At 45.6% G+C, this 14,077-nt stretch overlaps 1 protein-coding gene across 1 annotated transcript in view; it reads left to right on the plus strand.

The window, feature by feature from the left end:
* Nucleotides 1-5,714: 5,714 nt before the first annotated feature.
* Nucleotides 5,715-14,077, plus strand: part of Parl (presenilin associated rhomboid like) — a 28,976-nt gene continuing 20,613 nt past the window's right edge. The window contains exons 1-3 of the mRNA XM_052740188.1: nt 5,715-5,889; nt 12,094-12,289; nt 12,682-12,822. Coding sequence (XP_052596148.1) covers nt 5,771-5,889; nt 12,094-12,289; nt 12,682-12,822 — 456 coding nt within the window. The 5' untranslated portion in view covers nt 5,715-5,770. The remainder of the gene's footprint in view (nt 5,890-12,093; nt 12,290-12,681; nt 12,823-14,077) is intronic.

Genomic DNA, 14,077 nt, shown 5'->3' on the forward strand with positions numbered 1-14,077 from the left:
ACACTGCTGGTGACTGTCAAATGGTAAAATTGTGGTGGAAAAGAATTTGACTGTTCTTTGAAAAAAACTAAACAAAACAAACATTGAACCACAACCCCGGCCTTCTTGGTCCTTAGCATTTTTATCGAGTGAAGCTGAAAACATACTTGGATGAATGTGCATTTTTGATTCCATTTCTATGCTACTTTTTAAAAAAGTAAAACAGATAAGTAATTTTAAAAAAAAGATAAGTGGTTGCCAAGGTCAGGCATACGGTTGGTTGACCATTAAAAATACATGAGTGGAGGCTGGAGATAAATCAGTGGTTAAGAGTACTTTCTGTGTGACAGAGAGACAGTGCAGAGGTTCTTCCATCTTGTATTCTTGCTGAGGCCATGTCAGCTTTAGCTAGAATTTGATCTCTGTGATGGAGAATGCCCTGGAAAATTACCCAACTCTATTCTGAGACCAGAGGTCAAGATGCTCAAGCTAGCTTATCTTTATTCTGATAAACTGCCTGCGTATGCAGAACCCCCTCCAGCTAACTGCTTATCTTGGCTTCTGTTAAACTGCTTGCTTCTACGTATTCCCCCTCATGTGGTTTTTGCTTCAAACAACCTGTGCTCTGGACACTCAGGACTACACCTGGATCCCTGGATCCCTGAGTGAAGTCCCAGCCAGCTGGAATAAAGACTTTCAATTGTCTATAAACTGTGTCTGAGTGGTCATCGCTGGTGGACTCCTCCTAACAACTGCTCTTCCCAGAGGATCCGGGTTCGATTCCCAGCACCCTCATGGTGGCTCACAACTATCTGTAACTCCAGTTCCAGGGACTCAGATATCCTTTTCTGACCTCTGGCAGCAGACATGCACATGGTGCACAGACAGGCATGTAGGCAAAACATATACATAAAATAAATAAACATAAAAATATTAAATGTTTTTTAAAATGAGGGAACTTTCTAGGATGATGGAAATGTATTGACAAGACACAGACAACTGTATCCTGGGGGTGCTGGAGAAGCACACTGTTTTCTGTCCTCTCCTGCCCCCTTCTGACCAGAGGGCATACATTTTTGTTTGTTTGTTTTTCAAGATGGTTTCTCTATGTAGCTGTGGCTGTCCTGGATCTCACTTTGTAGACTAGGCTGGCCTTGAACTCACAGAGATCCATCTGCCTTTGCCTCCCAAGTGCTGGGACTAAAGGCGTGCACCACCACCCATCCAAAGGGCATATATCTTTAAAAAAAATTGGGGGGGGCAGTATTTTACCTTTCTCTTTCATGTTCTTTAAAAGATGGGAGGGTTGGGTGTAGCTCAGTGGTAAAATGTTGGTCTGGAGTGTGCTAGATTCTCATTTCTATCCTTAGCACTGCCAAACAAATAGATAAAAATATAAAATTTCTCTGCTGTTGTATGGTGCTGCTGTCAGAACCAAAATGCCGGTGTCTGTATGAGATCACCTGTACCTACCTTCCAGAGTCCATCTGAGCACATGGTCAATCAGATCCCAACTTTACATTGTAAGTGACAGAGCAGCAAAAAAAAAAAAAAAATACTGAAATGGCCACTCCATGGTGGTGGGAGCGTTTATTGTGTGTAAGGGAAAGAATACCCAGAGGCCTCTGGAAGAATCCAGAGCAGAGGGGAAAAAAAAAAAAAAAAAAAAAAACAACAAAAACCCCCAGCAGACTGGACATGGCCAGGACTATCTGCGAGAGACTAGCGGGGCAGGAGGAAAACCTTGCCATTACATGGAGAACAAACAGGTGTTTAGTGTTTGGGTGGGAGCTCCACCTCAAGCCCTGGCACCCTGGCATCCCTATATCCAGAGTCTGGAATGTTCTGGTGGAAGAGCCACCTCAACTCCCCTCCCCCATCTTTTTCCCCAAACCCGCCCCTTCAAAGCCCCCCAAACACAGCTCCCCCGCCCCAGAGAGGCTCAAGACCACTCCCACAGGGTATACAAACTGCATCCCCAAAACAGACATTTGGTTCTTCTGGTCTCTCCTCCCAGTCTCCTCTCTGAGGGGCCAGGGAATGCTTTACCCATTAAACCTGGGCTTTTCCAATTCAGTATGATTCAGTTTAATTTGGATTGCTGTGTCGGCAGAGAGGCCTTCAGAGTGAAAAGACATCATCTGGGGGTTCAACCAAGGGGGTGATGATTTTTCCCCACTGGTCCAGGCCTGCAAGGTGGGAAAACACCCCTCTCCCCCACACCTGCTCTCTGCCAGACTGAGATCAGCTCCCAGCTGGGTAAGTTTCCTTTCCAAGTCCTTGCCTAGGAAGGCAAGGGTGTCCGCCAGGCCCCCAACCCATTCTGGAGCAAACAGCTGCCTCTGCTCCACCCGACCCTTTCTGGTGCAGAGGGCTGCCTTTGTTCCATGGGACCCCTTCTCCAGAAAATGTTCTGGTGAAGGGACCCCCCCTCCCTCGTTTTTGACCTAAGACTTAACACAGCAGACGCCTTGTGCTAGACTTCAGGTCCTCGGCATAGACTTGAGAAACAGCACTTGCCATTCAAAAGCCTGATGCCCAAATGCCCCTGTGGGGCCTTTCACAAAATACATTCAAATTGGGGCTGTCTGTGTAATTTGACAGAACTGCCCTACGTTCACAGTTTTTGGGTTCTGCGTTCTCACCCTCTCTACAGGGGCCAATGTCTCACAGCACCGGTCTTGTTGGCTAGGGTCATGGCACCTCCAGATTCCCGCCTATCTGGGAACTGGGATCCTAAAAATTCCACTCTGACCATGCTGCCAGGGACATTGGCCCCTCCCCCACTTCCCCTGAACTCTACCTGCTCAACCCCCTCCTATGGGGCCACATGTTCCATTCACTGGTGGAGACACTGACCTCTCCCCCACCTCCCCCAAACTCTACCTGCCCAACCCTCTCCTCTGCGGCCACAAATCTAAGACCAAATTCCTCCTCCTTCCTATCCTCCCCTCCTCCCACTGTCCCCCCCATCTCCCAATGCCTCAACCTACACACTGGCCTAACGTCCCCAAATCTTCCCCGGTTTCTTCTTAGACTCAGTCTTGCCAGACTCCTGCCTCCCACCCATTTCATTTCTCAGTCAGTGCCAGATATTAGAAAAAAAAAATTGAAAAGGCTGAGGAGTATCCCCAAACTCCTCTACAGGAATTGGCAAAAATAGCTTTTAAAGCTTTTAATGCTCGAGAATGACAGCCGAGTCAATCCGACAGACAAGGCTGCAACAGAATACGCTCCAAGCCCAAGCCTTAGCAGCTGCTCTGGGGCCACAAGGGAAGTCGGCCAGGAGGCTCCATCCCACTGGAGCTGAGCCCAGGTCAACTCTGCCAAAAACTTGCTTCAAATGCAGCAAGCAGAGCCACTGGTCACGGTATTGCCCTGACCCCTAGCCGCCCAGGAGGCCATGCCCTATCTGCCGACAGCCTGGGCACTGGAAATCGGAATGCCCCCGTGCAGGCTTGTCCTCCATGCCACGCCATGGAGGCCCAGCCTCACCAACACTGGCAACTGAGAACTCCTAAGCCTGACAGAGAACTGACATGGCCTAGACCTGCTGACTCCCATTGCCCTCTCCAAGCCTAGGGTGATGCTGCAGGTAATGCGTACGTCCATTGACTTTCTTTTGGACACGAGAGCTACTTATTCTGTTTTGACATCATGATCCCTTCCTTCCCATTTAAGACCCTGACACTTCCCTGCATTCTTGCAGGGCTATTCTTCTCACACTCTTTTTCTGGTCACACCTGCTTGCCCTGCACCTCTGCTTGGTCGCAATGTTTTCAGCCTTTTTGGGACCACACTCACCTTGGCCCCCACACTCTCCTGAGTATCTCACAGGTCCATTTATAGGGACCCTCCAGATATGTCAGTCTCTGCACCAGCTTCGAGGACACCAACCAGGCGAGGATTGGCAGGTGAACTTCACTCAAATGCCCACACCTAAAGAACTCCGTTACCTCCTAACTATGGTTGACACCTTTATCCTCAGGAAAGGTTGAGAAGGCCAAAGGACTCATCAAACAACAGCTCACCAAGCTCTCCATTGAACTCAGGTTATCTTGGCCCTCCCTTCTCCCCATTGCCCTTACCCACCTCTGGGCCACCCCACGCTCTCCTACAGGTTTGAGCCCTTTTGAGCTCCTTTATGGAAGGCCCTTCTTCCTTAATCACCACCTTCCAGCCCAAACTCCCCCACTGGCCGGGTGCTTCCCCTACCTCTCTCTTCTGAGGTCCCTTCTCCGTTCATACTGTGATCCTCACCACCCCCTCGGCTGCCAAGCTACTGGGACATCCATGCTGGTACCATCTCTCCAGGCTCAAGCGGGCACCTATTCAGGATACATGGTTTGTCCAGCAGCTGGGACCCTCCACCCTCCGGTTTTCCAAGATGTCCCAATAAAGGGCCTATCTGCTCTTCTGCTCTGTGCATTCATCTTTACAGTACAACTAGGGCAGATGTTAATGATCTATTTTTTCCTAGAAACTTGCTATCTTTGCTTCCTCAAGAAACAGATGCCTGAGGTCTCCAGGATGATAATTAACCGGATGCTCCTCCATTCATACCTCCTGCCAAATGTGAGCTCACCAATTCCCGACTCCTCTTCCCCACATTGCCCCATGCCCACAGGATGTAGTCAGACTTGAACCGGCATCCCTATACCCAAAGAGTCTGGAATGTTTGGGTGGGAGCTCCACCTCAACCCCTGGCAGGGTGCAAAGACCTGTTTAGAGGAAGGAAGCCTGTGAACTGCCTTTACTTCTAGCACTTAGGAGGCAGAGGCAAACAGATCTCTGTAAGGAGGCCAGCCAGGGCTACACATTGAGAACCTGTCTCCAAAATAACAATACATTAATACAACTGTAATGTCTTCTTGAAGAATTGTTTTCGTCAACAGCATGAAGTTAATTTTTTAAGATCTCTTCTCATTTTGAAGTGTTTTTCTGCTCTCGGGAAAGGCGGCACTTGCTTGTCTCCTACAACCAAGATTTGCAACTTGTCAAGTGGGCCATCCTGTAGAATGGAGCTCAGACAATGGTGAGAGGTGAGGGAACACAAATTCCTTATTGCATACTTCTTGTCTTCTATTTAAGCCTTATCCTAATGTTAGACCTGGAAGATGAGCTGGAGAGTCACTGGACCTCTACGTTCTTCCCAGTGTGGCCCCATTGAATAAATCTTTTCCTGCTTTTTACTATCTGTTTGACTGTTTAATCGGCATATTGAAGACAGGTGGCCAAGCCTCGCTTGCTAGGGTTGCGAGTGTAAAGGCTCAGACCCTAACAATTCCGTTATCAGTGCCTTTGATAAACGACCCATGGCTGGGTATGGCTGCAGCTAAGGCATGGCGGATGCAGTGGCAGGAAACAGAACTGACCTACAGGCTAAAATTTCAGTTCGGGTTAAAGATATGAGCTCTGTTCTCTTACGTATGAGGATATCAGAATAACATGAAGAGGTAAGATGCAGGACAAGTTGACAAGCTCTAGACTCGCAAGCCATTTCATCTCTCGGAGCCTCGGAAGCACTGTAAAACGGTGTCTTGTGATTAAATGTGGTAATCTGAGGGTGTCTGATACACAGCGTTACCCAAATGCTCAAATTTTCCCTAGCCACTCTTCACCAGGGGTTCCCGGGAGGTGCTCTTCGGAGAGGAGGCCGGCCGGAACTGGCTCCGCCTCCAGGTGGCGCTCTAGGCTGCGGCGCCGCGCTCTGTGGTCTTCCTTTGCCCCGGAAGTGGTTCCGGGGCTGGGGTCGGTAAGGTCGGGCCATGGTGGGGCCGAGGTTGGGAAGATGGCGTTGCGAGGTTGGGCACAGCGAGGCTGGAGCTGCGGTCAGGTGTGGGCGCCTCCAGTGGGCGGCGGCTGCCCGGAGCTCTCTGCGGCCCAGGCCCCACGGCTGCTCGGACGCAGGTAATGGCTGCCGCTTCCGGCTCCCCGGTTGTCCCGTGAGCCGGGGTCGCGCGCATCCTCGGGCGGCGGCGGCGGCGGCGGCGGCGGCCCGGGGCTCCGAGGCTCCGGGGCTCCGGGGCTCCGGCTCTCCATTGTTCACGAGGTCTTCCCCAGAGCTGCCTCTTCTCCGCCACGCTTTTCCTTGGTCCTTCGTCCCCTTCTCGCTTCTGAGGGTGTCGCTGGGCCGTGCGCGGTGGCTGGCCGAGCCCAGCCCAGCCCGGGTCTCCGCGGTGTCTTTCCTAGTCTCTGCGAGGGACGTGGTGGCAAGGGGAACTAACTTCTGAGGGTTCGTCGCGCTTGTCCGGTTCATTTTCTTGAGAGGAAAAAAAAATACTGAACTCGCTTTTTAGTGAAGTAGTTGCAGAGCTGGTAGGGTAGCTGAAGTCTGATTTCATTTCCCGTGGCTGGTAAAGCCGGTGTTGCACCACAGCGTGCCTTCTTAGCGCTCAGAAGAATTAAAGAAAGCACGGAGTCGGGAGAATACATATTCGCCCGAGAGGCCTTTTCTTTGAAGAGTTGATGGCTTTGGAAAGAAAGTCATCCTTTTACTGACGTGGGACGCGCATGGCCTTTCAGGTCGGCCGATTTTACATTAAGTGTAATTAAGAGGAATTCTGCAGTTGAAGAACTAAGTTTGACTTTGAAATTTCAACCAAAGATTTCAACTTTGCGATTTCTGCCTAATTTGATGGTACGCCTGAAATCTTATCAATGTGTGGGCCAGCTAGTGGCAAATAATTAAGATTCAGTATGGTGAAGCTACCACTCGATCTTAAAATTCACCTGAGGTGGGCACAGACCTGCACTCTCAGCTCTCACTAGTCTGGAGTAGGAGGATGGTTAAGTTGGAGCCTGGGGAAGACCTGCATTAAAAACAAATAAAAGTCACCCGGACTGTTTGGAGACGCTGTCGTTTCCCAGGTGCCACCCAGACTCAGAATCAGGGAGATGATAAAAGTGAAAGAACCTGGCTTTTTTTTTTTTTCTTTTTCTTTTTTTTTTTTTGGTTTTTCGAGACAGGGTTTCTCTGTGTAGCTTTGCGCCCGCGCTGTAGACCAGGCTGGCCTCGAACTCACAGAGATCCGCCTGGCTCTGCCTCCCGAGTGCTGGGATTAAAGGCGTGTGCCACCACCGCCCGGCTCTTTTTCTTTTGTAAGCTCCCTGGAGTGAAGTTTATCAGCATTTGCGAAAAAGTTGCATACAATGTAGCCTACAGTGAAGTTTCCACGATACAGGGTAACATCCTTCTTCAGGCATTAATCTTAAACAAAACAGCCTGGTGTGGTGGTGTGGTCTGACATGCTTGTAAGGATGATCAGGAGTTTGAGGCCAGCCTGTGCAGCATAAGATCATGTTATTAATAAAAGAAAAAACAAAACAAAAACAGATGGAGCTGGGGCGGTTAATTGGAGGTGACTAAAGATTTCAGTGATCTTGTTGATTGGCTGTAATAGTTTTGGGAAAAGGCGCAAAGAGAGCTTCATTAGTGAGGAGCCTCTAGTAAAGGCCGGGGGATTGGTAGAGTGCTTGTCTAGCATACACAATCTCTAGTAAGGCCACACACACACACATAGACCTCCTCAATATAGTCCACTATGATGGCTCAGGCCTGTAATCCAGCCCCCGGGAGGTGGAGATTGTAGAATCTGAACTGTAAGATTGCTTGAGACCCTACCCTGTCTCAACGCTCCCCCCCTCAATATATGTGGTATTAATGATTTATATGGAAACTTTGAAAATGACATTCTCATCATTGCCTGATTGTGAGTGAGCCTGAAGTCCTGACTTTTCTCCTGTCTCCTGAAGTACAGACTTAGTAAGGAATAGGAGTTCTTTGTGATCATTAGTCTGTTTTGAGTTGCTGTGGTTCTAAAATTAGCATGCAGAATGACCTGAGCCATGTGGCTCTAAAGAGGACCTAGGAATTTGCATTTTACAAACACTGTGTGATGATACAAAGGCCTATAAAAATACAAAGGCCCGTCAGGCGGTGATGGTGCATGCCTTTAATCCCAGCAATGGTGAGGCAGAGGCAGGCGGATCTCTGTGAGTTCGAGGCAAGCCTGGTCTCCAAAGTGAGTTCCAGGAAAGGCGCAAAGCTACACAGAGAAACCCTGTCTCAAGAAAAAAAAAAAAAAAAATACAAAGGCCCAAGGCACCTGCCAAAAATAGTTTCCATATTTATAGGATTGTAAGATTTTATGATATTTTATGACAGAAGATTTCAGTAGTCCATAAGTACTTATTATTTAGTCTTTCTCAGGAAACAAAAAATCATTTAGGCACTTAACAAGTTTGAAAGTAGAAACCTGCATAGTTTTCCAGTTGAATGAAATCTAAAGGAAGCAAATAGTTGATTTTTGCACTTCTGTGGGGGGCTAGTTTTGTTAGGTTTAAATGACAGCCTTTAAAAAAAATTAGGTAAGATACTCAATAAAGTAGTAAGTCAGGCTCATTCTTTTTCACTCTCTGTTAACTCAAGATGTGTTTCAAGAAAATAATCTTGGCGTTTAAGAGTTGACAAAGAGCCAGGCCTGGTGGCTCATGACAGTGTTTCCAGCCCTCAGGAAGAGATCCCTGCAAATTTAAGGCTTGCTATGTCTATATAGCAAGTTCCTCACCAGGCAAAGCTACGTAGCAAGACTCTTGTCTCAAAAACAAAGTACGAAGAATTCCTCCCAACCCTCCAAAACTTGTTTTTAAGTGGAATGATTCTTATCAACCATGTCTAGACTCGTCTCTCCTTTTGAGTACGAGGTTATTGCTCCTCAACTTTGTTAATCATGACAGTACCAACCTGTATGTATGTTTAAGTTGTGTTTATACTCACAGGCTTGAAAACAGTTTATATTAAAATTACTTGTAACCTCATCATTTAGCCAACAATACATGGATATGAGTTTTCTATTTAAAATTATAGCCTTGGGGCTTGACCTTGGGGCTTGAGAGATGGTTTATGTGTAAGAGCACTGGCCGCTCTTCTAGAGGACCCTGGTTCAATTCCTAACATTCACATGGCAGCCCACAACTGTGTATAACTCCAATTCCAGGGGGAATCTGACACCTTCTCTGGGTTCCTCAGGTACCAGACATGTACATGGTACATAGATACACATTTAGGTAAAACACTTATACACATATACAAAAACATTAAAAACAAACAACCTCTTTGTTACCAGTTTAGGTAAATAATTTTCCACCTTTTGTATTCATCTGAATGAATAAAACTAAATGTCTTGGCTTTGACTCTAGAGTTTCAGTGTAATTTTCAAGCTTCAGAATTTTAAATGATTGATGAGATGCAGAAGTTATCTTTTATTTGAATTGGCTGGTTTTTCTGGGCATGGTGGTACAAGTCTGTAATCCAGTACTCGGAGTCTGAGACTCCAGGGTCAAGAATTAAAGGGCCACCACCCTAAGCCACAGTGAGACCCTATCTTAAAAGGAGAAAGAATGGTTGATACATTTGAACTGTTGGATTCATATCCTTTCTAGTTCCTGATCCAGTAAGAGAAATCAATAGTACTTACTGGACTACAACTTTAGGTCTATATAATGAATGCACTCTGATAATGATCCTTTGGTTTGATCCAAAGTGACGTTACTTATCTTAATTACTTATCACTTTATTTATTAGATCTACTTTTGTTCTTTAAAATCATTGGGTTTTAGAGAGATGGCTCAGCAGTCAAGAGCACTCACTGCTCTTGCAGAGGACCTGGGTTTGATTTCCAGTACCTACATGGTGGCTCACAACTGTCTGGAATTCCAGTTCCGGGGGATACAGCACCCTCTTCAGGCCTCTGTTGGCACCAGGCATGCATGTGGTACACAAACATACATACAGGCAAAACTCATACACATAAAAATAAAGCTTTTGGGACTAGAGAGATGGCTCAGTGGTTAAGAGCACTGGACGTTCTTCTAGAGGACCCAGATTCAATTCCCAGCACCCACATGGTGATTCACAAGTTGCCTATAATGCTAGTCCTAGAAATCTGTTACCCTCTTCTGGCTTCCACAGGCACCAGGTACACATGAATTGCACAGACATACATGCAGACAAAACACTCATCCACACAATTAAATTTAAAATAAAAATAAAGTTTTAAAAAATTCACTTAGGGATGCATTTGACTATAAAACTGATGGCAGTTTAGATACATGGTAGGTACTTACCTACGGTGTTTTGAGGGAAGGAAGTAGCTGCTGTCTTGGCTCTGGAGTTCGACAATGTTAAGGTGTAAGTGTAAATCCCTTGACTTTTCTCTTGGCTTTAAAGATAACTACTCTAGTTTTAGGTATTAGATCCGTATTCAAGCCAGAAGGAGAAGGGTGTGTGTGTGTGTCACAGACAGACAGAAACTAGTGATATGTATTTAAGTTTCATTTAGCCAAAATTCCAGATGATATGACACAGCATACTGAAGGCTGGAAAAATGAAGGGAGGGGCTTGGCTGTTCAATGGTGTTTACTTATCAGACTGATAACTGTCACTGAAGAGAGTTCAGATCAGTGAAGGGAGTTCAGAGCTATTTAGGGCAGCCTTAGCATCAGTTGAATAAATGGATAATCTTCTGAAATCAAATTGTTAAATATAATCCAGGCATAAAGAAGGGGACTAGACTAGGAACAAAAAGCTTTGTTTCTTTATTTTGAGACATAGTCTTATATAGCTCAGAGTGACCTCAAACTCTGTATGTAGCAGTCCTGCCTCCCTCCATCTCTTGAGTGCTGGGATTACAGGTGTGTGCTACCATCCCTGGAATGTACTGTTGTGGGTGGGGATTGAGCCCAGGCAGGCATGCATGTAAGTCAAGTGGTGTACTGATTTACATGTTGGTTCCCTCACCTTATTTTCCTTTCTTTCTTTCTTCCTTTTTTTTTTTTTTTTTTTTTTTTTTTTTGCATATTGTAGCACATAGCATGTGGAAAAGGTGACCTTTTTCTTTTTCTTTCTTTCTTTTTTTTTTTTTTTAAAAAAACAAAAAAAAACTAGGACCTTCAGGTGTAGCCTGGGCTAGTCAGGAACTCACTATTCTTCCTTAGCCTCCTGTTTAGGGTGTGATGGGAATGGCAGCAAAAGAAAAATGTCCTTCAGGAACTTGCATGGATTGAGTTTGCGTAGATGAAGGAACTTAGAGCCTGTGAGTGCACGTCTGCTCCTAAGGAGTTCCGGAGTAGAACCATCAGTGTGAAAGGTCAATTTGGAGAGTAGAGCACAGACTCAACAGAAGCTGGGACTGGGGGCTGTGATTGGTAGTGTCAGATGTTTTGAGAAGGCCAAGTTATAAGGACTCAAGAAGATCCTTATTGAATGTGTTTGGTTGGTGTCCCTAAAACAGTGAGTTAAGGGGAGAGGTGGGAGGAGTCCATCACTTCATAATGATCAACACTCATCAAATGAAAAATTGCAAGGATAACACACTTAAATGTTTCTTTTGGAAACTGACCAGAATTCAAACAAAACAAAGTTGTTTTATGCCTATTGAGGCCGGCAGTTTATGGCTCCACTAGGTAGAAAAGACCTCTAACCTTGGGGTGTGGGTATGAGTACACACGCAAAAAACAAAATAGAAACAAAAAGAAACAGTTCACAATGTCTGTAGTTTTTTTCTCAGACAACAGGACTCATAGGAAGACATAACTACATAGGAGTTAGTTTTCTGATTGGTATAAAGTAATAGCCCAGTGGTGTACTTTCTAACCTACAGTTGTTTGTGTTTATTTTTCCTGGGAAGATTAAGGATACCTCCTTGACGTAGCTCTTCACAGTTGATGGCTTCTGGCAGGGGGTTGGGTGGGCAAGGACTCAGTTTTCTTTAAGGTGCTGGGAGTTTGACCATGTTCCAGTGGGTATATGGACAACACAAATTGGACTTGGTGCATTTTCTTTTCTTTCCTTTTCTTTGGGGTAGGTGATAAGGGAGGAATGTGGACATGGGAAAATGGGGAGTGAATGTGATCAGGGTGTATTATGTGAAACTCTCAATAAAATTATTACGTTGGAAAAAAAGATGCCTACTAGAGATTAGGCATCTTGCCTCTTGTTGGATTATTATAAATAAAGTGAGATGAATATAACTCAGGCCAAGGGGAGGTTCCTAGGAATTACGGTTTGTGAGATGCACTGTTTCTAATCAGATACCTACCCACCCTCCACAGGTTTAACTTATTTCTTCAGCAAAAATGTGACTTTAGAAAAGCCCCAAGGAAGGTTGAACCGCGAAGGTCAGACAAAGGGTCGGGTGGTGAAGCCTGCAAGAGAAGTGCCTTGATCCCGCCTCTGGAAGAGACAGTTTTTTATCCTTCCCCCTACCCTATAAGAACTCTAGTGAAGCCCTTCTTCTTCACTGTTGGGGTAAGAGCTCACACCACTGGTGTTTTCCTAGCTTCCTGCTAGCTCTGTGTTCATGTACTACCCTGGGCAGCTTCCTGTAAGAACAGAGGGGTGGGGTTCAGTGGGACTGGGAAGCTGGCCAGGTGAATTCAGATTAAAGAATGAATCCAATAATTGCTTTCAGAATTTGGTCCCATTGTATGAGCTTTAAGGAAGACATTTATGGGCTTCCTATTTCATGTAGCATTTCAAGTGGCGCTAAGTTAGTATTTTTATTTTATCTGGAGAGTTGTTGCTGGAAACAGGCCTCTGGACTCTTGACTATAAGACAACATGTTAGGTTTTACTATGCTAGGTGAAATATTATCTGGGAAATATATTTCATTTTCAGACTATTTAAATATTTTCTCTAGTTCACAGGCTGTGCGTTTGGATCAGCTGCTATTTGGCAATATGAATCACTGAAATCCAGGGTCCAGAGTTATTTTGATGGTGTAAAAGCTGACTGGTTGGATCACATTCGGCCACAAAAGGAAGGAGACTTCAGAAAGCAGGTAAGAGTAAACATTGCTTTCTTTATTCCACCTAACTGCAAATTTAAAAGTCTGACTATTTAGAAAGCAATCTTTTTTATTTATTTTTAACTTTTATTATTGTGTGTGTTGGAGAAAGGTGGGGGGAGTGAGTGCTGTGGTATTCAAATGGAGGTCACAGAATTTTTTTTTTTTTTTTTTTTTTTTTAAAAAATACCGAGTCTCACTCTATAGTCCTGGCTGGCCTGGGAGTCAGAGATCCACCCACCTCTGCTTCCCAAATGCTGTGAATAAAGGCATGTGCTGCCATGCCCAGGTTTTTATAATGGGTTCTGGGCCTCAAACTCAAGTTGTCTGACTTGTACAACAAGTGTCTTCCCTCCTGAGGCCTGACTCTAGCAAGTGTTCTTAGTCAGTGGCAGTGTTCATCCACAGATGTGAAGTTGAAGACATGCCATTCCTCTTCTGTGTCCTTTAAGCACAGTGGGCATTTACTGGTGCATGTCTGGCAGTGTTGCAGTTGACTTCATTACAAGTTTGTCCTTCAAGAGTTACCACAGAGAGTTAAAAAAAGGTTGGGGCGCTTTTCTAACCCTACTATAGCAGCCAGTGTTCACTTTCTTCACCCTGCTAAATTAGTTTGTAACAGGACTACAGGGCTGAAAAAGTATATATGTATGTACACACACACACACACACACACACACACACACACAGAGGCATGTGCCTGTGGGCCATATAGACAGCCATCACGTGGATTGTAAAACACTGCTCTGACATGGTGCTTGTGGACTGGTAAATTCCCATTGCTTTATGTTCTGACCTGCTTCGGGATGGAATACCAGAAGGAGGTGCAAATTCAGAGCTTGTAGAGCTGTGTTTACTTTGTATATGAAACTGATGGTTGTCTTTCTTCTTAACCAAGTTCTTAAAGTTTCTAGATACAGTATTTTACTTGTCAGTACATACTGGGTACTGAGGCCGTGGGTGGCATACTTGATTCCACATCCATTTGTTTTCAAGCACCACTCACACCTCTCACCAGTGTTAGGAGCTGAACTCGGCCTTGTACAGGCTCAGCAAAGCATCTGGTTTTGCTTGTTTGTTTGTTGGCCTCTGTGTCTTGTGGTTTTGGCTGCATGTGTTTCTGTGCAGCATGTGCTTTCAGCGCCCTCAGAGGCCAGAAAAAGGATGGTTCTGGATTCCCATGGAACTGGAGTTGCACATGGTTGTGACCCACCATGTGGGTGCTGGGAATTGAACCGTGGTCCTGAAA

This window comes from Peromyscus californicus, unplaced genomic scaffold (genome assembly GCF_007827085.1).
Source record: "Peromyscus californicus insignis strain IS unplaced genomic scaffold, ASM782708v3 Scaffold_16__1_contigs__length_79575227, whole genome shotgun sequence".
Lineage (NCBI taxonomy): Eukaryota > Metazoa > Chordata > Mammalia > Rodentia > Cricetidae > Peromyscus > Peromyscus californicus.